Source organism: Impatiens glandulifera, chromosome 1 (assembly GCF_907164915.1).
Source record: "Impatiens glandulifera chromosome 1, dImpGla2.1, whole genome shotgun sequence".
Classification (NCBI taxonomy): domain Eukaryota; kingdom Viridiplantae; phylum Streptophyta; class Magnoliopsida; order Ericales; family Balsaminaceae; genus Impatiens; species Impatiens glandulifera.
The window spans coordinates 154624886-154651509 of NC_061862.1; the positions used below are offsets into that span (position 1 = coordinate 154624886).

At 30.5% G+C, this 26624-nt stretch overlaps 3 protein-coding genes and 1 non-coding gene across 6 annotated transcripts; 2 read left to right on the top strand and 2 right to left on the bottom strand.

The window, feature by feature from the left end:
• The first annotated feature begins 549 nt into the window (after window positions 1-549).
• On the top strand, window positions 550-10790 carry LOC124920274 (ubiquitin carboxyl-terminal hydrolase 8). 2 transcript variants are annotated; one of them, XM_047460721.1, is made up of 14 exons: window positions 550-858; window positions 1004-1258; window positions 2398-2539; window positions 2911-2970; window positions 3089-3184; window positions 3886-4203; window positions 4309-4449; window positions 4558-4728; window positions 5377-5634; window positions 5741-5889; window positions 6715-6771; window positions 6872-7432; window positions 9301-9577; window positions 10365-10790. In XM_047460721.1, the coding sequence occupies exons 1-14, from the start codon at window positions 761-763 to the stop codon at window positions 10479-10481; spliced, it is 2700 nt and encodes an 899-aa protein (XP_047316677.1). In that variant the 5' UTR covers window positions 550-760; the 3' UTR covers window positions 10482-10790. The 2 variants fall into 2 exon arrangements, with proteins under 2 accessions (XP_047316677.1, XP_047316679.1); XM_047460723.1 differs by lacking the exon at window positions 6715-6771 and having other exon boundaries at window positions 551-858.
• Window positions 10791-11285: 495 nt separating this feature from the next.
• TRNAL-AAG lies at window positions 11286-11366 on the top strand. The gene has a single exon. It is a non-coding gene; the product is annotated as a tRNA-Leu (tRNA).
• Window positions 11367-13280: 1914 nt separating this feature from the next.
• Window positions 13281-17849, bottom strand: LOC124916767 (putative axial regulator YABBY 2). Of its 2 annotated transcripts, none has more exons than XM_047457542.1 (6): window positions 17560-17849; window positions 15879-15998; window positions 15639-15759; window positions 13936-13984; window positions 13794-13869; window positions 13281-13553 (listed from the first exon to the last, which is right to left on the bottom strand). In XM_047457542.1, the coding sequence occupies exons 1-6, from the start codon at window positions 17629-17631 to the stop codon at window positions 13503-13505; spliced, it is 489 nt and encodes a 162-aa protein (XP_047313498.1). In that variant the 5' UTR covers window positions 17632-17849; the 3' UTR covers window positions 13281-13502. The 2 variants fall into 2 exon arrangements, with proteins under 2 accessions (XP_047313498.1, XP_047313490.1); XM_047457534.1 differs by having other exon boundaries at window positions 15639-15765; window positions 17560-17842.
• Window positions 17850-22185: 4336 nt separating this feature from the next.
• Window positions 22186-26054, bottom strand: LOC124911989 (outer envelope protein 61-like). Its single transcript, XM_047452541.1, has 10 exons — window positions 25913-26054; window positions 25492-25722; window positions 25160-25216; window positions 24868-25074; window positions 24709-24779; window positions 24208-24245; window positions 23964-24141; window positions 23270-23846; window positions 22577-22720; window positions 22186-22500 (listed from the first exon to the last, which is right to left on the bottom strand). The coding sequence occupies exons 1-10, from the start codon at window positions 26006-26008 to the stop codon at window positions 22354-22356; spliced, it is 1746 nt and encodes a 581-aa protein (XP_047308497.1). The 5' UTR covers window positions 26009-26054; the 3' UTR covers window positions 22186-22353.
• Between the last annotated feature and the right edge of the window lie 570 nt (window positions 26055-26624).

Here is a 26624-nt window from a genome sequence, read left to right on the forward strand (position 1 = left end):
TCTCTTTCGAAGATTTACGAGCTCGATAAATTATTAAGTATTGTTTTTTCATTTTTTATTTTCATGTCATGATTTGTCGTTGTGTTTGGATTTTTTATTTTTATTTTTAATATAAATGAACATTTTTCAAAATTTTCAAAGACATTATATTTTGTTTATTTATTTATTTATAACAACGTTAAACCAATAAAAAAATCTTGTTTTTTATAAATTTAACACTAAAGAATCATAAATGGTAAGTTTTTAGAAATAAATTCTCACAATTTTAATTGTCCTCGTGGCCCAAATTTAACCAATTAAATCTATGCAATTTTAATTGTCCTCATAGCCCAAATTTAGCCAAATTAAATAGAATTTTGGTATATATTAAATTGAGACATTATTAATATTAGCTGTCAATTTATTTAACATTTTTACCATTTACAAGGAGTCGCATTCAGCCATATTCTTTGGTTGGGATAGTCACAAATCACAATAATTATTATTATTATTGATTTTATAATAATTAAATATAGAAACAACATATAAATATTTAGATTTAATTTATCATTTTTAACCTGCGAATCCTCTTCACGTAAAGCTCCACTTGTTTCTCTGCAAATCCGTCAATCTCTCTCTCTTTGTCTCTCATCTCTTCTTCTTCTTCTTCATCTTCTTCTTCTCTCTTTCTGCAAATGAACTACATTCCTGCAACTCTTTTCCACCATCTTTGAATATCCAAGGACCTTCTTCTCCGTATCTTGAATCCCCCTCCACTCTCATGGATGATCTACCGGAAGATTCCGCAACCGAATCTTCTCACCAATGTTCCGTTTCAGACGACGTTGACAACCAGCGAGTCTACTTGGTTCCTTACAGGTACATATACAATCCATTCAATCTCAATTTTGCATAACAACCACTTGGATCGAAATTCCCGATTTTATCTAGATTTACAGAATATAGACATGATTATAACTCGAATAGTCGAATGTGAGATTTAGTTAAGAGATTTGTTTCTCAGGTGGTGGAAGGAGGCGCAGGAATCTCCTTCATCAGTTGATTTGGATGGGGGGGTGTCAAGGGTTCTGTACACGGCTTCGCAAACTTCATCTTATGGACCAATGAAGATAATTAATAATATATTTAATTCGGATCTTGCGTTTAATCTTAGGAGGGAGAATGAATCTTTGCAGAATAATGAGAATAGTGAAGTTGGGGTTTCAGGTCGGGATTATGCTTTAGTTACTGGAGATATGTGGGTACAGGCTCTAAAATGGTACTGTCTACCCTAACTAAGAGATCTTTCGATGTTTAAGTAGTTCTGCATTGTTTTTTATCCTGCATTTCTATTGAGATTACTCTTTCCTGTAACTGTGATGTGACTTCAATTATGTTGTGGTTCATTCGATTGATATATGTAAGACAGTGTTGCTTATTAAAAGGGTATTTCAGCAGTATTCTTTTATGAGCAGTTGAGTGATTCTGGAGATGTTTTGTTGCAACAATATCAGAATGAAGATAGTAATGATTTTGCTTTGCTACAGACATTTTGTGAATGAAGAAATCTTGAGTTAGTTCCACCTTATTGTTCTTGTGGTTATTATCTGAGCAAATGTGGGATCTTGTTTTGAACTTCACTGTTACAAGTTTCACCAAATCAATGATGTTAATGATTATGTATCTGGAAGGAGGAGGAGGAGGGAGGACGAGGGTTGAATGCTAGAAAGGAAGTCTTGGCATCTGGCCATATCATGTGTCATATAGTTGATTTTAGGAGATATTAAGGACAGTCTTTCACATCCCTAAAGACCACGTGCAAATGGATAGTCTTTTCCAATTTTAAAGAGAATTTCTTGTTATAGCTCAACTGTTGTTTTGCATCTTCCATTCTGTGTTTTATATAGAAATCTTTTCAAGTGGAAGTGAGTTCTTCTATTCAATAAGATAGTTGCTCGTAAATAAATCCTGCCATGTTCATAGGAAATGTACATGGAACTGCTGAAACTTACTGTGACCCTTGCTGTTATAATCCTCTTGATAGATGAAGTTACAAAGGAATATAAATATTCTTGTAATTGTTGTTTTTGGACTTTCCTTAGGTTCCATGGACTGTTAAGAAGTTTTGATTATATGGGTTTCTAGTTTTAGCATTTCTTCCGTCTGTCCTAGAATTTACATTTGCATAAGATATGAAGATACACTATATATTGTCTTTCTTACTCAGCATTATAGGGTTCATGTTATTGCATAAAATATGTTCAGCTCTGCGTGCTATCATTTTTGGATTTTCATGATGATTGACTTGCTTTCTCTACACGTAGAAAGATATTCCTTGATCCAGTAACAGATAACAACTTTTCTTAGTTCAACTGCCTTTAGACTCAATGCATCATTAATTATTTTCCCTGCAAGCAGGCACATTGATTCTAAGGCTGCTAGCAAAAACGGTAGAAGTTTTTCAATTGCAGAAGATGATATTACAGATGTATATCCTTTGCAACTAAAGCTTTCTTTATCAAGGGAAACAGAATCGTTGATAGTAAAAATAAGCAAAAAGGTAAATAATTTTGTTCCGTTTCCCCTTTTTTCCTAAATTAAAAATCAAGAACAAGTGTAGCTTGCACTTTTAAGTTTGAGTTCTGGGATCCCTTTTCCCCATTGCATTCAAGTATACTTCTATTACTTGTGCTTTTTTATATGAAACATTTTTAGCAGTTCTATTTTCCACAATAATAGGTCGGACTGAAAACATGAATTTGTTTTAAGACTATGTTCATTATCAGATCTGAATTTGGTATAAAAATGACATTGTGCATCATACATGAAGTCATCTTACTATCAAGATTTTGCATTTATCAAGTGGCCTAAACTAGTGGAGATAACAATTCTGTTGACAAATATTTTTCTTTAATCGTATTTCCTTTTCAGGACAACACTACTGAGCGGTTCAGAAGAGCCTGCAAGATTTTCTGTGTTGAATCTGAATTAGTAAGGGTCCAATCTTCTCTTATGGCCTAGAACAAACTTCTAGTGGAAATGGATGATTTCTGCTATAATATCCTTTTCCAATTAATCTGAGCTCTTTCTACCTACTACTTACCTGCAGTTACGCATTTGGGATTTTGCTGGGAGGACAAATCATATTTTCTCCGATGACAAAAGTAAGTTGGGGAAAGAGAGTCCAAGACAGTCAGAACAAGAGGTGGGGTGGTAAAGTATTTATTTGATTTGTACATATATATACTGAGCTCTATTTTATTTTCAGTGTTCTCATTTGTCGTTTTAAATGGTCCCAACTGATGTTTTCATTTGTTTCTCCATTACTGTCTAATTTGCTATCCAATTTTTAGTTAAACATATGAAGCACATGATGGATTTGCATGCTAATTTTGTGAACTATAACTTACAAAAGTTAGTACCTAGTCTGTGTAACGTTTATTGTTACTTAAATTATCGAGTTTACATTAATCATACTGTAGTCATGGATGTTTGCCTCAAATTGATACTATTAGAAGATAGTTGCCTTCTTATTGCTGGTGAATAAATCCTGCCTTGTTCATAGGGAATATACATCGAACTGCCGAAATTTACTCTGACTCTGACCCTTAACAAAGTGAACTTAACTGGTGTTTATGCTTAAGTTTTGTGTTCACTAAAGAGAAACCCTCAGGTTATGGTTATTACTTATTAGTGCTGTTATTAATCCTCTGGATAGATGAAGTTACAAAGGAATATGAATATGAATATTCTTGTAATTGTTGTTTTTGGACTTTTCTTAGGTTCAATGTAGTGTTAAGCGATTTTGATTATGATTTTCTAGTTCTGGTATATCTTAGTAATGGATCAGCAATTGAAGCTTAAGTGGGTTAATATGAGTATATAAGTTTTTGTTCTTTTTGTCAGATTCTTCTTGAGCTGCAAGTTTATGGGTTATCAGATTTTAACAAAGGACGAGATGCAAAGAAAGATGAGGCAGAACAAAGTTCTACTGGAAATTCGTTGAAGATGAATGGTTATTCTGTGAATTACAGCTTCCCTCGTGGTAATGGCTCAGTTAATAGTGAAGCTGGATCCTTAGGGTTGACAGGATTGCAAAACCTTGGTAATACTTGCTTCATGAACAGCGCGCTTCAGTGTTTAGCACACACACCGAAAGTTGTTGACTACTTCCTTGGAGATTACAATAAAGAGATTAATCATGAGAACCCACTGGGAATGGATGTATGTATTTATTTACTTATTCTCACTTCAAATTCAGCTCCTTAAATAGTATTTTTTTTCTTGTTTTTTTCATATTGTAGATGAAAGTATCTTTGTCTTGATCAGGGTGAGATTGCTCTTGCGTTCGGAGACTTATTAAGGAAACTATGGGCCCCTGGAGCAACACCTGTACCACCAAGGCTGTTCAAATCAAAACTTGCCCGCTTTGCTCCACAGTTTAGTGGCTTCAACCAACATGATTCCCAGGTTAGTGCTTCTCTTTTAAGCCAATAAAAAGGTTCTGATTTTTTTTTGCTGTAGGATAATTTACCTGCCATTATCCTGACTTACATATTTTCAACTTGTTTCTTTCAGGAACTTCTCGCTTTTCTATTAGACGGGCTTCATGAAGATGTGAACCGTGTAAAATGCAAACCATATGTGGAAGCCAAGGATGGAGATGGACGGCCTGATGAGGAAGTTGCTGATGAATATTGGCGGAATCATCTTGCTCGTAACGATTCTGTTATTGTTGATGTCTGTCAAGTAAGTTTCATTTCCGGGTTCCGTGTGCTCATATGTTAACAAAACTCACCATCATCTACAATACATAATTCTCAAATTTAAGTTAAAACTCACATATATCAATGTCGAGAATTCACTAACCAAACCTTACACCACATAAGTTCAATATGGATGCTATCTTGTGGTATTTGTGAATTAAGTTGGATTTTGATTTAAGGTAGTTGGAGAATGTTTTCAGGCTTTAGTAACTGTAAGGTTATTTTTCTGCCATTCTTAGATTCTTCATTTGCTATAGATAAATGGCTGCTGAATAATGCTTTAGAATCCATGTTGTTGTTCTCTGTTATGAGTTCCTTCCATTTTGCTTTGTCACAAGCAGGGTACTGAGATGGATTTAATTTAATACAGAATTTTGTTTTTCTTCTCTGTTGTTTGGTTTTGATATTTAAAAGTGACGAGATTTATATTGCCAACTTGTGATTTGTTTGATGATGATTCTGAAGAATGATAACAGGTCTACACATAAATGAACATGGCCTAAATGTTTTGCAATTTGATGTCTCTAGTCAAACCTTTTCTTGTATATCCTTTTCACGAGGTGTTATATATAATAATTGGTGATTATCTTCTCTTACAAAGCTAAGGGGAAATGTTATATTTTCATTTCAGGGCCAGTACAGGTCAACACTAGTTTGTCCGGTTTGCAGAAAAGTGTCCGTCACCTTTGATCCATTCATGTATCTATCACTACCCTTGCCTTCAACAACAATGCGAACTATGACATTGACAGTTATAACTACTGATGGGAGTGCCTTGCCTTCTCCTGTTACTGTTTCTGTGCTCAAGTCTGGGAAGCTTGAAGACCTTATAAGAGCCTTAGGAGTTGCTTGTTCACTAGGGCCTGATGAGGAACTCTTGGTGGCAGAGGTAAATTTTTCTAAATCTTCATCTGCAGATGGTAAATGATCTGGTATATTACGAAAGTGAAGACTGAGTTTGTGTTTAAGTTCTGAAACTCTATACCTGCTTGCAGGTATACAATAATCGAATTATACGCTATCTGGAGGAGCCATCTGACTCTCTATCCTTGATCAGAGACGATGATCGATTAGTTGTCTATCGGTTACTAAAGGATGTAGAGAATAACCCAGCAGTTGTTTTCATGCATCAGCAGGCAGAAGAGTAAGTTTTCCACTTCTTTTCAGTATAAACATCTTATTTGTGTTTTTCATGCCATTTTTTCTATAAAAAGATAAACTTTTATTTCAAGCAAAAAGAAACAAGTGTTTCACAAGTTACAAACAAAAAGAAAAACAAGAGAAAAAGGACCTTCCTCTTACCAATTTTAACGAGACATTTGCTTTACTTTTAGTGATTTAGAGCCTCAAGCATGATTTTATGGGTTGGGCATGGGAAAGGACCTTATGATTCTGTGAGCCTGTGCCCTGTTATTCGTATAGAATTTTGTAGTTCCTGAATATTTGTAATTTATGTACAAAAGTATTTCATGGAAATTTCAGCAATACAGATGCCAATTGTTTGTATTTGTTTGTATGTGTACAACTGGCTGTGAACTCTTTATCCTTGACATATATTTTTAGAGCTCTGAATTCATGATGATGTGTGACAACATTTGCATTCAATTGATGTAGGATAGCTACCAGTTTTCCCTTAAGCTCCTAGTTTAGCACTCTGAGGAAATCTTACTCACCTTTTTCCCTGTTGATAATGAAGAGAAGGATCCTGGATGAGAAGTCTTTTCTGTAGTAGTTTAGAATATTTAAGGTGGTCGAAATTTTACCCTTAAGCTGCTAGTTTGGATAGAGGACAAAGGAAAACCTTAAAGTTTTTTCATGCATTTTAGCAGGATTTAAATCAGACATAGGATGACAAAGCCTAGTGATAGCATTTGTTATTTATTTTTTTTTTATTTTTTTTTGTGATTTTAATGCCTCTGAGACTAACTGTCCAATTGATTTCTATCCACTTTGTTGTTTAATATCCTAGTGGTGTTTTTGTTTCTGAGGTGGTGGTAAAGCTTAAACTCTTCGCTATTAAATACATGTAATGTTTATACTCTACCTTACTAGTCCTCTCCCATCCCAAATATAAACAAAAAGAGAAGCATGATCTGAAAGACCTAATGATGCATGAGTTGTTTCAGGAATTATAACGCCACGAAGTTGACATCAAGCTGGAAAGCTTTTGGAATTCCTCTTATAGCATGTTCAAAAATTGTTAATGGGCTTGATGTTCGTGATTTGTACTTAAAACTTATTAAAGCATCAATGGTACCTAGTGAAGACCCTGTAGGTGATGATGGTATTATTGATAAGACAAACAATCAACTCTCAGCCATCGAAAAACCAATGGATATAGATACGGTTACAACTTCATGTTCTGAGGAAGGTGCACATTGTGCTAATCGAGATGACTCTGACGACAATTTGGAGTTTTACTTAACAAATGAGAAGGGAACAGATAGAGAAACAAGGATTGCAATGGATGAGCCCATAAAAGTTACAGCTCTCTCTGGGCGGTTAAGTGTGCTTGTATGTTGGCCAGGTAGTATGGTTAACCTGTACAAGACTTCTAATCTTCCTAGCTCAATACCACAAGTCTTCAAGCCAGATTTTCTCTCAAAGAGACCTCAAGAGACTGTTTCTTTATATAAATGTCTCGAGGCATTCTTGAAGGAGGAGCCTCTTGGTCCTGATGACATGTGGTAAGTTTTCTATAGCTCTTTTTGTCTAAAAATGATCTTGTACAACATACATGGATATAAAAGACTGGTTAATTACGTGTGAAAAGGACACTTTTAGTATGTCTGCCTTTCACTTGTTTTTTACCATGCTTTCATATGTTTATTTAAAGAGAAACATTTGAACTGATAACTTATATCACAAATGAGATTCTCCCCAATATGATCACATATAAATTGTAAGTTTTATTTGTCATTATAATGACTTTCTCTCCTTCCTATTGATTGGACTTAGGAGATTATCCTTGGAAAGTAGCAGAGATGTTTTTCAAGTACATAATCTCCTTCCTAAGGTGTGTTTGGTAGCCATGAAATTGGAATCGGAATTGAGGGGTCCAATTCCAATTCCTAGGTTTGGTAGAGCATTTAAAATTAAGAATTGGATTAGAATTAGAATTCTAATGGAATTCAAACTAGTGTGTTTTTATAATTCTCAATTCCACTATTTTTAGCTCGGAATTGTAATTTCAATTTTTTTCCTATGTTTTCTAAACAAAAATATATTATTATTTTATTATTTACAACACGGTGAACGTGTTAAACCGATAATTATTTTTTTGAATTTAGAAAGTTAAAATGTTGAACCGATATAATTTTTTTTTTAAATTTAGTAAGTTTACATTTCGAACTAATAATTTTTTTTTTTGTGAATTTAGGAAGTTAAATGTCGAAGCGATATTTTCATTTTTTGAATTTAGGAAGTTAACACGCAGAACCGGTATTTATTTTTTATTTAGTAAATTAACATATCGAACCGATATTTTTTTTCTTCATGAAAATCAACCTCTACACAAAAACTCTTGATACTTTAGTTATCCTAATAGGTTGTGTCAAACAAATATCTTATGAATATAGATAATATATATGCAAATTATTTTTATTGTAATTTTTTTCAAACATTGGAATTGGAATTGAATTACAATTCTAAAGTTTTTCAAAACATAAGAATTGAATTGAATTGTAATTCATGTCAATTCAAATTTCAATTCCACTCATCCAAACAGACCCTAATGTTTCTGTTCTGAATATGTTTTCAAATACAGAAACGTTTGAAAATTAAATTTAGTGAGGCAAATTCAAAATTTTGTTTCTGTTTGTATTTAGAATCGGATCTAGATACATAAACAGAAACAATAAATGTTTTTCAAATGGCGAATCCTCTACTCTCTTTATAAGCTTCCTGACATATCTCATTCAGTATTAGGTCTTTGCACGTAAAAGTTTTAACATATGGGAAATAAATGAGACCTTATGTTTTGTCGTGTTCATTAAACGACACGTGTTCATTAAACGACACGTGTTCATTAAACGACACATTTTCATTAAACGACAAGTTTTCTAGTGCTTTTTCTGACCTTTTTAAATAAATAAATAAATGAGACCTGCCACTTGGTTTTGCGGGAACTCTGGAGTCTATTGCATGTTTTAAATACCTCATCTGAAAGTAATGCTCTGCAAGATCTGGTGATGTAAACAAAATCTCATTGGAGACGGATTTTGTATGCCTATGTTCTTGATATGCTAAAAGATTTCCACTATGTTTCCCTTTTTCAAGAATTTCATTTAAAGGGATCATTTGTTGATCCTCCTATTTATTGCATCCTATATATATGATCTCTTTGAAACACGATAAAATCCTCCACCTCCGCCTTTTTTTACTTTTACCAAATATGTTTATATAAATTGAGAATGACAGCGTATCAACAAGATTTAATAAATCTTTGGTGAATTTTTTATTTCCTTGTGGGAACTGTTATTGCCACTTATTTTATCTTTTATAACCACACAATGGATGATTCTTTTTGTCATGTTTAATAAATCTGTCATGTTAGGTACTGTCCAAACTGCAAGGAACATCGGCAAGCTAGCAAAAAACTAGATCTTTGGAGATTGCCAGAGGTTTTGGTTATTCATTTAAAGAGGTTTTCATACAGCCGGTTCTTAAAAAACAAGCTGGAGACGTTTGTAGATTTCCCGGTGCACGACTTTGATCTGTCGACATACATGACCCACAGGAATGATGACCAGTTATCAAACCGCTATATGCTTTATGCTATTAGTAATCACTATGGAAGCATGGGTGGTGGTCATTATACTGCATTTGTTAATGTGAGTGTATCCCTCTTAACTCTCAGTGAAGAGTGTTCTCTCCTCTTTCGCCTTTTTGGCTTTATTTCTCTCCTAATAGGCTAATCTTGGTTTTGCTCCTCACACTACTTTATTCTGTGTTTTTGTTGATCATTCACAATGAAAATTTCATTGTTTGTTTTTACAATAAAATTTCTCAGAAAGGAAAAATATATTCATATGAAGGCCTTGAAGGGAAAATATACTAACAAACTACTTTATTCGGTGCAAAAATAACATGATTAATTTCTGCACCAGTTAAAAGTTCTTTATGGGTATATTTGCACTTTTAGGCGTTCATATATACACTTGCACATTTGAGAAAGCAAATGTGTATATATTGTGGGTCGTGCTAGTTTCCTAGTTGCACTTTAAGTTTTAATGATGAGATTAACAGTTAAACAACTCTCAACAAATACTGCTTTCTTTCTTGGGAGGTCTGTTTGTTAGAAAGTTTCAGGGTTATCATCAATGTACTACTCTCCCTTTGTCATCTTATGGTCCAGAAGATCTTTTAACTAAAATCATATTTTTCTCTACTTTGGATTGCATTGAAGATTTTTTTGGATATGTCAGATAAATTTCCTTGGTGTATTGCAAACTCAGTGGTCTATATAGCATTTGATTCCAACCTTTAAAAACTTGATGTAGTTTTTCTTCTAGTTCATGAAACATCTGTTATATTTTTTGGGCTGATTTCTGGAATTGCAGTTAAATGTTCAATCATGTTAAAGCAATCTCATAGGTTAAAATTTTTCTGTCTTTGTAGCATGGTGGTGATCAATGGTATGACTTTGACGATAGCCATGTTTCTCCAGTTGGTGAAGACAGGATAAAGACTTCAGCTGCTTATGTTCTTTTCTACAGAAGGATTATGGACAGCTAAAACAACGTTCACTTTCTGGTCAATTTTAGAACATTACAATTTGATCATAGGTAGGGCATTCATTTCACAAGACTGATCTTTTTTAGGATGAACTAACAGAAGGAAGATTTTGCTCTGACATTGTTCAATACTCAGATTTAAAACAAAACAAAAAACATGGATTGATACCAAAAGGGGGACAATTCCGAATTTGATCAAAGGAAAACTCCTTGTTTAATTTGCTGATTTTGTTCCCAATTCTTCATTGCATTTGTGACATTACTTGTTCCATTTGTCTCCAAAATACTGTAATATCCATTTTTCAGTTGACTATGAACTATCTTTTTATTTGTTCATGACATCGCCATATTATGTTATTTTTTTCATTTATAGATATTGAGGGCGATATTTGTAACATTTAGCAATGTTTGAGGTAAATTTTGTTAATCTTGAAAGTTCATGGTGGAGCATCATTTAGTACATAGAAGAGGTCAAATCAAACATGACAACTATAGCACCAATCCTTACATTTGTCTGTCCTAATTTCTCATATAATAGGCAGTAGCAGCCTTTTTTAATTCAGCTTTTTTTTTTTACTTTTTTTTTTCAAAAGTTATTTTTCAAATTTGTAATCATATATAAATTTTCTACTTTAATACAAATAATAATATAAATTTATTGCAAAAGATTTGTATGAATAATGCAGTTAAGATCAAAATTAGTGTTATAGTAATTTGCAAGGTCAAGAAATAAGAAGGTTGAACTAAACAGAAGATACAACTGAACTTCAAATAAATAATAAATAAATAAATTTGTATAATATAAGTTGATATGGCCGAGTTGGTCTAAGGCGCCAGATTAAGGTTCTGGTCCGAAAGGGCGTGGGTTCAAATCCCACTGTCAACAAATTGTTTTTTTTTTTTTTAAATATATTACTTGTGTTAAAAAAATTGTCAAAAAAAATATTATTGATAATTTTAAGCACAAATTAATGATTATTTTTTATAAAAACACTTAGGACTTGTTTGATGTTTGGTTATTTGAGATAAAATCCAATTTTTATCTCAAAACTCAAACATTATATTAATAATCTAAATAATACTTTTATCCATTTAAATACTAAAATTACCCTATAATTTTATCATCTCTCTAAGTCACTATTCTCTCACTTAAATCATATTCTCTAAACTCAAAAGATAAATTAGTCTTTAAATTTTAAAAACTAATTTTTTCTACTTTTTATCAAACAAGGGTTTTAAAAGAAAACTTTTAAAAGAAAACTCATGTAAAACTTAAAAAATCATTTTCTCAAACAAGTTCAGGATATTGATATATATAAATAAAATAAAAAATAATAAGTTAAAATTAAAAATATTTTGATTAATAATTTAAGTAATGTAATAAATAAGAAGGCAATAAAATGAAATTTTATTTTATTTCATTTGTTTGAGCTATTTAAAAAATCCATCCATCTTATTTTTTTACTTGGAGTTTGTTTGAAGAAAGAGTTTTTTTGGGTTTTATCTTAAAAACTCTTGTTTAGTAAAATAATAAAATTATCCTTTGACTTTAGAGGATACGATGAAGGTGAGAGAATAAAATTATATGATAGTTTTAATATATAAATAATAAAATTATTTAATTTAATAATTAATAAAATGTTTAGATTTTCATTGATCTCTTGGATTGATGCTTTGTTTCAAGGAATTAAAAAAACATAGTGATTCATTGACTGTGAAAAGTCAAGTTAATCTTTTACCAAAAATAAATATTGGTTTTTAAAAATAATAATATGGAAGTGACATAACACATGGAAATGGGGCCCTCGCTAAGTTCCAAAATGCCAACCAATCAATCAACCAACCAACGCCTTTGATTTGACGTTTCAGATTCTGTGCTTTCAGTCTCAACTTCAGACCCACTCAATATATATATTATAAAAGTTAAAATATTAATGTTATATTTTTTTTTGGGTGCATTTCTTCCTTAATCAGATTAAAGTTTTTATTTAGAATTTTATAGTTTGAATAATATTTTTAGTTGTTAATATGCGGTTGGCTGGTTATATCTCTGATTATCTTGAGAATCAATTCTCAAATCTGTGTCTGCCCCTATTTTACTAACAAAAATATATTATAAGATCTGAAATTATATTTTATTTTTAATATAAAAAAAATAATTAAAACTGATCTTTAAGTGGAAGTTGTGGATGTAAATGAATAGAGTTGCTCACGACCCATTCCAATTTTGGCTCAGTAAAAAGCTCGTTCGTTAGCCTTAACGAACCAAGTTTGAACTGTTTTAAAAACTTGAAAATTTAAACGATTCAATCTAAAGTTTTTAAATATTTAGTTCTTCAATTAGTAAGCATTATGTGTAGAGACTCATTAATTGACTCTTAAATATGTTCGTTTAGAGGATTGTTTATGGGCTAATGAACATGTTCTTTTAGCTAATCGTTTAAAACATTGTTTAATATATATTAATAATTTTATTTACTTATCACATTATTCTGCTTCAACTAAAAACATTTAAAAACTTAAGATATTAGTCTTTAAACAATATTAATATTGCCACTTAAACTATCATAATAAATTATAAAAAATCAAATTATACAAATAAATTATTAGAATAAGTTGAATCAAATAAGTTTACATGGTTTTAAAGAATAAATTAGAAAAATATCTTATTAAATTTAGGGATTAAATGTATTAATGTGAATAAGTTCTACATTCTCAAGTTTTCTAAGCAAGCAACTAAGATGTGTATCTCTTGTACTTTAATAAATATATATATAAAAGAATATTAATAATGAAAATAAAGAAGCTAGCTATATATATATTATTGTAATTAGGAAAACATGATATATAATAATCCTCTCATAGTTATATAAAATAATAAGAAATACACACACCAACAATATAATAATATATAATTCATCTTTTGAGATGATCCATTACATGATCAATTATGAATAAGATAGAAAAGAAGATGTGTTTGGATCATGAATTTCAAGGTGGTCCAAATCACATCTTACTTCCTTTATTTGCCATCCAGCTTCAAACCAAAATGGATATTGGGAAAATGTGCCCACTGCAACAATATTCACACCAAACAAGACCTTATCATCCATTAATATATATAATAATTGCATGTTTTTATAATTAGTTCATTAATAATGTGTATAAGAATACAAATATTCCATTTTTGTAAAACTTAAACATATAATATTGTTCCCATGCATGCAGGCATGTTTCCATGCATGTAACAACTTACAAAATGTTTATTTTATTTTCAATAATAAGATTTCAATTAAACAAGTAATTAACTTACATTTTTTGCGGCACTACTGAAAGCTTCGCGATGACTTATATCGGGATTACTTGCCTTAATCCTTTGAATTTCATCCCTAAGTACAATTATTAATAGTAGTTAATAAAAAGAAAAAAATGAATACTGTAATAAAAATATTTACTTGATAAATCTGTTATATGCTGATGGTGCTCGTTGTCTTTTCTCTGGTGCTGCATTAATAAATGTTTACAATAATTCATTTATTAAAATAAAATAAAATAAAATAAAATAAAAAGACCTATCAAGCTAACAATGTGAGGTCACATTCATGGCCATGGACCATATAATATAATATATATATTATAAATATATAATGGACACGTGGATTTAATATATATATTTTTATAGTTATTTGGTTTGAAGGACAAATACAGTTCTCGCTGAGTATCTTTCTCATTAAAAACATTGATAAATTATTAATGTACAAGATGATCAGTACTACGTTTGCTGTCTATTGAATTAGACAGTTTATAAATAAAACTAGACTTCTTAGCCAGCTAGCTTTTGTCCTTCCATTTTATCTTATAAACAGACAAAATAATTCATATCTAATTAATTGATGGGAATTATAATATTTATTTTGTTAATTAATATTCTTTCATGGTTGGAATGATTTGGTTTAGTATATTTATTGGGTTTTATAAAAATATATCGTAGTATTTTAGTTGATTAATTAGATGATTTGATAGTTGAAAAAAAATATGACAAAATATAAGAGTTTTGAATAAAAATCTCTAAATAATTCGTATCAAAAGCTACCTTTGAGAATAATGTTTTATTGAGTCCTTATTACAACTCAATTGATGCTCAAATTGATTAGGTTATCTTAGCTCCCGCAAAAAAGAATTGCGAGAAAAAGAGAACTTTCGAAGAATGAAATTTTGTTTTCTATAAGAATCATTTATCTGGTTCACGTTTATTATTATTTTTTTTTAAATATAGTTGAAAAAAATATAATGAGATATAAGAGTTTTAGTAAAACTCCCTATATAACCCGTATCAAATTACATACGAGAAGAAGTTTTTTCTCGTTCTCAATTGATTATTAACTATGGACAATTAATATCTATTAATTTTACATTATTGGTTTAGACTTTCATTTTTTTAATGTGTTATGTTAACAAATATAATTTGCAATTTAATAAATAAGAATGAATTGAAGAATTATATATTTGCTATGATGGGCAAAAACATAATATCTATTTTTGGAAGATTGAACCTATTTGAGATCACTTAATTTGTGGTGATCTCATTTATATATATATATATATATAGACATTAATGTTTATTTTCACAATACTACAATTCTAATTGTGCATGCACTTGTCCTTTGTTTTCCTAATTAGGTCTTGATTTATTTGCACGTGTGATTTTTAAATTAATGGAATTTACATATATGTCCTTTGGACAAGGGGAAAATAATCAGTCATAAAATTAGGATCATATATAGGCTAATTAATGGGTAAAATGTTTTTCATTTCCCAATAAACTTAGTTAAATAAATATTTAATTAGTTATTTCTCATATGGATATATGAAAAGCAAAAATAACAAATTTCAAATAAGGTTTACATGGCATTCTTTTTATTATATGTGAGCTTTCAAGATAATTGAAGATCATCTATAATTTATCGAAAATTTCCGAGTTCAACAATTAAGGTATTTAATTTTTTTATGCAAATTTTAACTTCAATTGAAGAAGATAGTTTCCTTAAACTAAAAACTTGAGTTTCAAAATCTTTAAAGGTAGTCAAAATTCTAAAACGTGATTAAGAATATCGCAGTATTGATCAATATTCTCGTAGAAAGTTTGAGAGAGACTTACGACGGATAGGAGGGGTTGAAGGGGGGTGATTAATATGGTCAGAAGGCGGATTGAAAGCTCCAAATTTGTCGGGTTTAGAGGAAGAACCATTCTCCTTGTTCTGATATTCAACATTAATTTGCTGCCTCTAAGCACAAGGAAACACAACAAGAACAAAATTGTAATTTCATTTATTAAAAAAATTTCAAAACAAGAAAAATTATATATATATGATAGGATGCTGGTTATATATATAAGAACCTGAAGATCTTGGAGAGGAAGGGAGTGAAACAAAGCCCCCATATTAACAGACAACAAATTCGCGCAATGCCCACATCGAACAGTCACGACAGCGTACATGCTGTTGCATGGCACACTTACCTACATTTTTTTTCTTTGTAAGAGTCGCATTTCCAAACATAATGAGATGAATCATTCAAATCAAAACAAATTAATCACTTAAACCAAAGAGGGTTAGACGAACTGTGAATTCCCCTCGCGATCTTGAAATCATAATCTTAACCAAATATTCAAATTGGCATTGTTGTAAATGCAGATAACTCAAACCTAGAATATATATTCATATAATAAATTAAGTTCATTTAACATCTTTGATTTACTAAACTATGATTTCAAAACATATTGCCCTTTTTTTTATACTAATTAGGACCATGTAAATGTTGGCCAACAATCATTCTATAACCTATTAAAGATGCACTTTCCTCACTATCTCCTTTCTAATTGTTTGTACACAAATAAATTGTTATTAGTTAGTATAAAAAAATATTTGTAACCCGAGTTTAGTTTCGAGGTGATTAAATTGATCTCTTTTCTAAATCAGAGAGGGTTCTTAGTAATGTACTTGTAACATGTATTGTCATATCATTTATCAGAGTTTCTTCCACATTAGTTACTCTTTTTTTTCATCCATCAAATCAATATATATATTCATCAAACAAAATACAAAATTATCTTTTATTTAAATATTTTTATAATTTTATTATTAAATAATATTCACTAATGATAAGAGTAGTTAAGTAATGTATACTTAAGAACTTTTTTTTCAAATCATATCAAACCGAGTTTTTATCCCTAATAAAACCAACATTAAACCAGTTCTTATTCAATAATTATTTAATTATCAACTAAAATATTAATCAAATAATAATATTTTAATAAGAGCCCAAACAAAATCTGATTATGCAAAATATAAAACAAGATTTTCATTTCATAACCTAGATTTTTGTTATAACAAAAACCCATATCTATAAAGCTTAATAAACTGCAAATTAACAACCACAAATGTCACAAAACTTTTAAAAAAAAGAAAAGAAAAGAAGAAAAAGCCCTACAATAGATGAATGCGTTCTCCTTGGGTGGTTCTGAGTCGTCAATTCTGACACAGAAACCCCAATTGAAGAGAGAGATGAAAGAGACGTAACTGTCATAAAAATCACAGAGATAATGAAGATAGATTTCTCTCTTTCAACTCTCCTCGATCTGATCAAATCAAGAAGGAATGGGGGGAAGATATCGAGATTTACTGTCATCGGGCACCCATGAAAAAGGCTGCTCAAAAGATGCTAGAATTGAAAAAGGATTTCCATGACTTTATTATTATTATTGTAATAAATAAATATCTGATCACCACAGAATGTGGTAAGTAAGTTGGATCTTGATACCCTTTTTGAATAATTGAAATAATTAGGGTTTTCTAAAACAGTAACATAAGAGATTAGTTCTTTTGAAAAAGTAATCAACCCTTAAGGAAACCCTAAAGAAATCCAAGATCCATACTTTTACACATAAAATAACACTAAACTAGCAATTAAGAATGAAATTGAAGGAAAACCCAATTGGGTTATTAAAAAGACTTGAACTTGACCATATAATTTAAGAAACAAACAAACAGACAAGATTAATGATAATATATTGTACTCACTGCTAAGATTGTGTTGCAAAAGTTGCACTGAACATAGCAGACGCGTTCTGAAGCTGGTTCCAAAGAAGACATTTTTTTATGTGAAGGATTTGAACAGATCAGTTTGGTCGGAGAGAGAAAGAGAAGATTTTGATGAACACAGATGATGATTTTGTAAGATGTTTGATAGAATTTCTTCTTTTGAACTGTGATTTTGAGCAGATCACAAGAACTAGAGAGAGAATAAATATAAGCTTTGAAATCTTGGTGGTGAGGATGGGACTGGACCGGTCGGGATAGGGTAGGATTGGGAGAGAGAGAAAGAAAGAAAGGGTATGTTTAAGTACGGACATCTAAGATACTTTATTAGAAAAAAACAATTTATCACTAATTTTATAAATTAATAAATTGTTTTTATGTTTGGATGGTTCAAATTAGTTGTTTGTAATCTTCATTTTGGCTAGAGAAAAAATATTTTAATCTTTAAAAAAAAAATCAATTTAAGATATCGTTATTTGACTTCGAGGGTAATACATTGATAAAATTAATTGTGTAGATCGTTGAATCTTGATAAGAATTGTTTAAATATCTATTAACATTTGATTGATTGCTTTGTTGTAAAAGAACATGTGAATATTCGAAAACAAAGTAAGTCCGGTCAGACAATCTTCATCGAGATTTAGAAGGCTGGTTTTATTATGTAATATTGAACGATAGCTTAAGAGAGTTAGTCACGTATCTATTGTGTCTCGATTCGACTTCTTAGTTGATTCGTAGTTAGTCATTTTTTTAGGCAACGTTTACTCTTTTTATATGTTTCTTTAAACAATTTAAAGGTAGGGTGTAATTTTTCATTTAAGTCATATAAACATATATGTCAAAATAATATTGAAAAACCCAAATTAGGTTTAGTATATGTCAACCTCAACAATTGAGCATCCATTAACACAAACTTTGTCATAATATTTCAAAGGACCATGGCAAATTAAACTAAACCACATAACCAACTCAATAATATTATAAGCATATTGAGATCTAGACCATCATCAATATATTTTAAAATAAATTAGATTATTCCAAATACTCAAATCAACAAGAAAGTTAAAAGATTTTTTTTTCTTTTAGGAGTTAAAACATTTATATTAATATTAAAATCAACCTTTAATATTATCTAATTTGTCCTAGGTTCTGAACTTCTTTAGTATTGAGTTATTTAAAAAGTTATGATTAACAATAATTTTGAGAAAATAATTAAGTTTTTTGTTTATTACAAAAATACATAAAGAGTATTATCGTCATTTTAAAATTGATTTTTCAAAAATTAAATTGTTTTGACACATAAAGAGTCGTCATATAATTTTTTTTTTTTGATTCAGTACTTGGTTACACATGAGAAATGACAACAACGTTATGTCTTGCGTGTCCACTCCAAATGAGTGGTTTCACTACATATAATTTGGTCATTTTTATTAAAAAATATAATCTTAATTACCCTTGTATTTAAAATTATCCAATTAATATCCATGCATCTAAGGTTCTAACATAATTAATCATATCCTAAGCATATATCTAGGTTTATCATAATACACTAATAAGAAAAGATTAGATATGAAACAATATATATGCATTTATAAGATAGATTATTAATTTGGGAAACCTAAAAATAATTTCTAAAATAAAAGTTAATTTTTTATAAACTCAAATTTTATTTTTGAAGTATATAAAAAATCAACTTTATATTTTTTAAATTTTAAAACCTAGGTTAATTATGAATTTAAATCAAATCCAACAGCTAATTTTGTCGGTTTATTGACCGTCGAACCACCAAAACCAATATATCATGATTAAAATTTAGTTAAAAATTTATAGTTGTTACCTAAATATTGCTCATAATAATTAAATTTTGAATTAATGAACTACAATATACATTTTTGTTTTTTAAACAACTATACATAATTGATATTTGCTCTAGCTCAAAATTAAATTTTAGGTCTAATAATTTTGTTCGAACGGATACCGATTTTCTAACATATCAAACCGAATCAACAAAAAAACCAAAATAACAGTTTAAAAAAATCAAGATATTGAATGAATATAAACAAACTCTTCCGAAATAACCAACATTAAATTAATCATCTTCTAAAGCCTGGTTCATTTTAAGTTATTTAAATAACCTTGAGAAAGAAAACAATGATTATGTGTGATGATTTTGAAAAAATATGATATTTTTTTATAAAAATACTTAAAAGATATTCATATATATAAATAAAATAAATAATAAAATATAAAATATTTTAATATTTTGATTAATGAATTAGTTGAGTTGATGAGAGTGAAAATGATATAATAATTAATTTTATTGAATTATTTGAAAAACTCAAATACCAAACTAAGCCTAATTTTATCTATCAAATTTGAGGCCTTGTTCGGATTGGGGTTTTTTTAAAACCTAGAGAGAGAAAAAAATAATGATTGGTGATATTTTGAAGAAGTGATGATTGTTTTTGGTAAAAAGACTTAAAATATATTGATATGTATGAATAAAATAAAAAAATAAAAATAAAATAGAGGGTATTTTAGTATTTTGGTTAATGAAATGAGTGATGTAATTGTTGAGAAGTGATTGATTAGAAAACTGATTTTAATTGGGTTTTTTAAAAAATTTAAGGAGAATAAATCTGAGTTTATATATATTTATGTATATATATTATATATATATTTTTTATTTTGTATGAAATATGGATTATTAGAGAGAGAAAGAGAGTTTGTGAATTATGATTGTTGGAATGAGTGGGTGGGAATGAGTGCCCTTTCACTATAAACCACGGCTGGCTGGCTGGCTTTGCTTGTTGCTGACGGGGAAGATTAAATATCGTCTTTTTCATCTTTTTAATATTAATATTAATATCAATATCAATCAATTTATATATTTGATAAACAAATATAAAATTTATCAAATTAAAACATTTAATCTTTATTTAGACAAAAATTCAGCCCCACAAATAATTTATAAGATTAGTGTGTGTGTGTGTGTGTTTGAGATCAAAAGACAGCTTGGTTTGGCCTTAGAGATAGATGTAAGTAATAAACAAACTATCGACAGCTTTTTCCAATTTTGGGTCCATGTCCATATGCCCCCCGCTTGACAAATTTGACCCTTTATGCTAAGAATCAAATTCATACTCATTCATTTTATTTTATTTTATTTCATTTTCTCTTCTCTAATAATTACAAATTTACTTTACAAAATATTGTTTCAAATGGCTCAATATATCAACTTTCACAAATCTGAGACCCTTTTTCTGTATTTATTATTGGGTTTTATTGGAGTTTACCATTTCTGAAAAGAAAATTAAATTTTTTGAGTTCGGGTGGACTCGTTTAACCGAATTAATAAATAATGAAAGATTTAACAAGATTATTTTTGTGTTAAAGTCATTTTAATATGATAAATTGAGTTGGGCCAATCAGGTATTTTGACAAATAATACTAAATATGTGAGATTCATGTTTTTTTTAAAAACGATTTACGACATTTCATTAAAAAAAATAAAGAGAAAAAAACCTAAATGAGTTTAAAAAATGGGATAACGGATTAAGTATTTAATCCGCAAACACACTTAATCATTAACCTGACGTAGAACTTACCGTCTGACGGGCTCGAACCCAGAAATTTAGGGTTAGTATCCAACTCTTTTTACCGTTAAGCTAGAAGAGGAGATAAAACTTTACATGAGTTTAGTATTAAGGAAAAACAAATTTTTGGCTTAACAAACGGAATTGACAAAAATAAAAATTTCACACACGAAATAAATGAACATAACGAAATAAATGAACATAAGTACAGCAATAAAAAAACCAAAGAACCAAACTATCAAGAAACATGAGTTTTCATCTCACATTGAAATCGCAAAAATGTGAGATTTATGTTAGTCGTCAACCCGCCAACCAAAACCAAACTTGAATGTAACCTCAAGATTTTACCCCATTGATCCTCCGAGTATTTGGATATGCAACAAAAGCAAATAATTGTATAACAATATTTGGAATTTAGTTGATATTTCTTAGAGAATATTTGTATTTAAAATTAAGTAACCTAGCTAATAAAACACCTTCCAAAGAAGTGGCACTTTTGTTTGAATTATGATCGAAATAACATATGTTTTCTTTATGGTAGACATTTGAGAACTTATAAACAACATTCCTGATTTGACGTAAAGTTGTCAAAACGAATCAATACTTTGCTAAAGAACTGCATGCTTTCCCTATTTTGTTTTCAACCATAACAACTAGGCTCTACTCTACATTACATTCATAACAATAAGCAGATTTAAATGAAGAATAAAAAATAAAATTTTGATTATTTGATTTTCACTCGTGTTCCTGAAAAAGGGGCATCTTTTTTTTCAACAAAATCCAATTTTGAATCAACCCTCTCAAATGTAATGGGAACTATGACTATAATTTTTTTTTACAAAGAAAAAAAAGTAACATTATAAATGTACAATCATATTATTTTAATGAAATCTTGATTTGATAGGTTGTGCTAACTTTAGGAAAAATCAAATTAGCTATGAATTTAATATTTATTAATAGCAAATAAACAAAGACAAAAGGCAAATAAAGGAAAATTTCAACCTAGACAACAGCAAAAATGAAGTCTTGATTTTTATATACTTTCAAGTTAATATTTGAAAGCTACAAAATGGAACCCTAAATTTTTTATTTCAAAAAAAAGTAATATTAACACATCACAACTAAATTGAACATATTTTTCGCAATAAAGGGACAGAAAACAATTCCCCATTAATTGTCGCTACTTTCCGATATAGCCCAGCCAGTGAAGAACAACAGCCAAAATGAGCATAAGAAACGCAAAAATCATCCCGGGTTTTCCTAATATCAAGTTCTTTGTTTTCCTCGTCACCTCGACTCCTTTCTGCATCCTATCTGCCCATCGCATCTAAATCAACATTTTCAACATAAGTATAATAAACACAATATTCGATATTTATATAACGCGAAAAAAACAAAATTACCATTCTATCCAGGTCATCTGGAGACAATGATGACATGGCCTTTTGAGCTTTTTCGGCATCCTCCTTGGAAAGTTTTAAACCAAATTGTTCGCTCATGCTTGCCATTGTATCCGGGCTCATATTTTTCATCATTGAAGTGAACATCTGCAAAATCAACCAGAAAGGAAGACTAAGACGATGTTAAGTAATAATATGAATTATGTTGATTTATTTAAAACCACTTAATTATTTAAATCCAATTCAAATTAAGCTATAATAACTGACTTAACAAAAGACAACTTTAACCCACACATGAGAAGGAAAATCAAACCAAATATGCACAATTCATGACATTGTTTGTCAAAAATTACATCATCAAATCAAAACGAGCTAAAAAACAGAAGAAACAACATCACCGGATTGAAAGAAAAAAGAAAAAACAACACTCAATGCCTCAACCACATCCTCTTGTGTTTTTTCATAAGGAAACCTAGAAGGGTAAAATAGTCTTTTAACAACTTTTCCGACATTAGTTCCAAATTTTATCAAATCAACTTACGTTTCAAGTTCTTAAAACTAATGTTTTACTTAAAATTCAGCATTCAAGCGTAATTTACAATTTTAAAAATCACATAGTTTCCTATAACACAAGAATCACCAAATGAAACAAAGTAACAAACTATCGAAGAAAGACAATGTAACCACAAAATATACCTGTTTCATAGCCGGATCTTTCATTTGGTTTCTCATTTGATCTTGTAAATCAGTTGTCGGGTTGGAGAAGCCAGAATTGTTAACATTTCTCGACTCCAAAAATCCGCTTGAACTATTACTTCCAACTTCATCATCATCAACAAAGATTTCCCGAGCTTCAGAAGAACTTGATCCAGATTCTGCTTTAAACTCATTAGAGTCTAACGACGGAATTTTCATAGAATCAGAGCCATTGGTTCTAAAAGATGATGACGACATTTCAAACATTTTTTGTCTTTCATCTGCAGACATCTTACTCACCATATCACTTGCCATATTGAGCATTTCAGGATTCATATCAGTGGGAATGGACGAAGATTCGAAGCTTGAGTTTGATGATCCCTTCTTCTTAAGGTAAGGATTCTCCCCTTTGAAGGAAGAAGCTAACTGAACCATTCTTTGGAGTTCTTCAGGAGACATCTTTCCAATCATACTAGTAGCGGTTTTAATCATATCAGGAGATATACCTTCCACTTGTCCACCACCCAAAACAGAGAGAGTCTCGGGGTTTGCATGAGATATGAAGTTCTGGAATGATCTAAATGATGCAAACATATAAAATTTTAATGTGTACGTTTACTAATAGAGAAAACTAACATTATAATGTTAATTTGTAATGGGAATTGGCGAGCAGGCTTCATGGACATTGACAAACCTAATTGATTCTGGATTAGTATTCAAATTCTGAAAGTACTCTGTTGTATTATTTGATGAAGTCTGATTGCGGGTTTCATGTTGCCTCGTAATCGAATCTTGTGATTGTGATTCAGAATTTTCATGATTTTTAAGCAATTCTTTCTGCTCATCTTCCACCAATTCTTCAATAACCAACCCTTTTGAGGGAAAACAAAGTTATAACAGGAAAAGAGATGCTAGGTCGATTAAAGTGAATCAAATACCTCCATTTGAATGCGTTGATAACCTTTCCTTGGCGTCCCTGCAATAAAAATATTCATCAATAAAAGTTTTGGTTCTCTTTTGACCCTGGTTTGGACAACAAAATGATGCAGTTCAAATGAAGCTTTTGATTTGAAACCACATAGAACTACAAATGTCACAAAACAGCATCACATTTGATTTCTAATTTGGACAACCCTTATGTTGTTAAGTTTGAAGTAGAACCCATATTTTCGTTAAAAAACAGCATCACATTTGATTTCTAATTTTTTTATTTATTTTAACTCTATAAAAATATCTTAGGAAGGGTAATTTGGTACTTTAATCATTAAAGCAAATCAAGAAGATTTGTATTTTGACACAAGATAAGCCAAAACACAAAGGGTTCAAAATGGCTAGCAGGTGTAGTTTGTTTGAGAAAACTGAAGAATCAATCCATTATATATACTTACTTTATAAAGGTTGTTAGTTTTTTTGGTTTCATCAAAACTAGGATTGTGTACCTTAAAACATCAGAAATGGTTCCATCGTTTGGGGAGACTTCATGGGCTTTCTTTAGATCAGAAACAGCATCCTATTAACATAACAAAAGTTTCTCATAATAAAACGAGGCCAAAAAACTAATTGAATCGCTATCAAAAGCCATATTCGTGCATACTTACTTCTAGTTGTTGTAATTCCTTAAAAGCTTGACCCCTCCGATAAAGAGCTTTGACATTATTTGCATCATATGACAATACCTCAGTCCCTTCATTTATGCATTCGTCATATTGTCTAGTTTTCAAGTAACAAGACATCATGTTAAGAGAGCATGCCAACAGCAAGTTTCTGGCTTTGGATGATGAGATATCTTTGAGATTCTTCTTTGCCTAAACAGATTAACAATAATAGTAAAGATACGAGAATGGGATAAACATTGAATATCGCTACATGGGATATCTTTAATCGACTCACTCGTGAATATTTCTCCAATGCTTCATCATACATTCCCTTACTATGAAACTCATTCCCCTGTCAATGAAGATGAATCAATGGTATGTTTTTGGTATGCAAATTTTTTTCATCTGCACCGATCCACAAACCAAAAAATCATCTAGAGATTGTGACAAAATAACAGTTTTCAAATAGGCTCAATAAATACTCACAACTCTAACACAACAGCTTAAAATTTCTATTTTTGTTGGTTTCTAAGCCAAATCAAATGAAAATTACATACATGCAATAGAAAAAGTTATGATCTATTTCAATGCAGAACACCATCATCATCATTTCATTTTTCCATGTACCTGTTTCTTAAGGATCTCAGAGCCATTTATTTCGTAAGTAACTTGAGCATCTATTCGAGATCGCATCGCCGCTATTTCTTCTGGAGAAGCATTTGCCATCTTCTCACCAATCTTAACCATCTCATCTGGATTAGTATGCTTTAATTGTTCTGTAGCATGCCTCAAGTCTTCAGGCCTCATGTTTTTCATGCTTTCAGAAGCCATTTTTAACAAGTCTGGATTTGACATCATCTGTTAAGTGAAACAACTGAGTTTGTTTAACCTCATTCATTAAATTTGTCCCCTAATATAGAAAATTGCAGATAAATACTACCATTTTGACACTAAAAAGGGGTCTTACAATCCAAATACGATTTTAAGTATTGAAATCAAACATTAATCCATCATATGCTACAATGAAAAAGAAAACCCAGATGATAACCTGTTCTTGAATCCTAGCGAATTCGGATGGAGACATTCGGCTCATTTGCTCTTGAGCCATCCTGATCAATTCCGGATCCATTACGCCGTTGAACATTCTTGATTACAGCTAAAGTATAACACACGATTAAAATTTTCAGTTTCAGATAATGATTCGGTGGGTTTTAAGCCTTTCGGTGTAAAGAGGATCAATATCAAATGTCAAGTATAAAAATGGTGGAGTGAATATTAATAGCGGTTCTCGATCTACGGTCTCCATAATTTGGTCACGTGTTTTTTATTTTTTTTATATCATGTTTATATATTTGTACTTAAATCACTACTATCATTCTTTTTTATTTATATATGGACAATTTTAAAATATATATACATACCATGTCAAGTAGAAATGTTGGGGAAGAAATGGTGTTGGGCCAAAATGGTCCAGAACATGTCCGTGTTGAGTCGAAATGATTCAAAACATGGTCGTGTTGGGGCCAAAATGGTACAGAACATGGCTGTGTTAGGGACAAAATGGTCCAGAACATGGCCGTGTTGGGGACGGAATGGTCTAGAACATTGCCGTGTTGAGACGAAATGGTCTAGAACATGGTCATGTTGGGGACAAAATGGTCTAGAACATGGCCATATTATGGACGAAATAGTCTCGAACATGATCATGTTCGGGACCATTCCATTCCGAACATTGTCATGTTTTGAACCATTTCATCCTT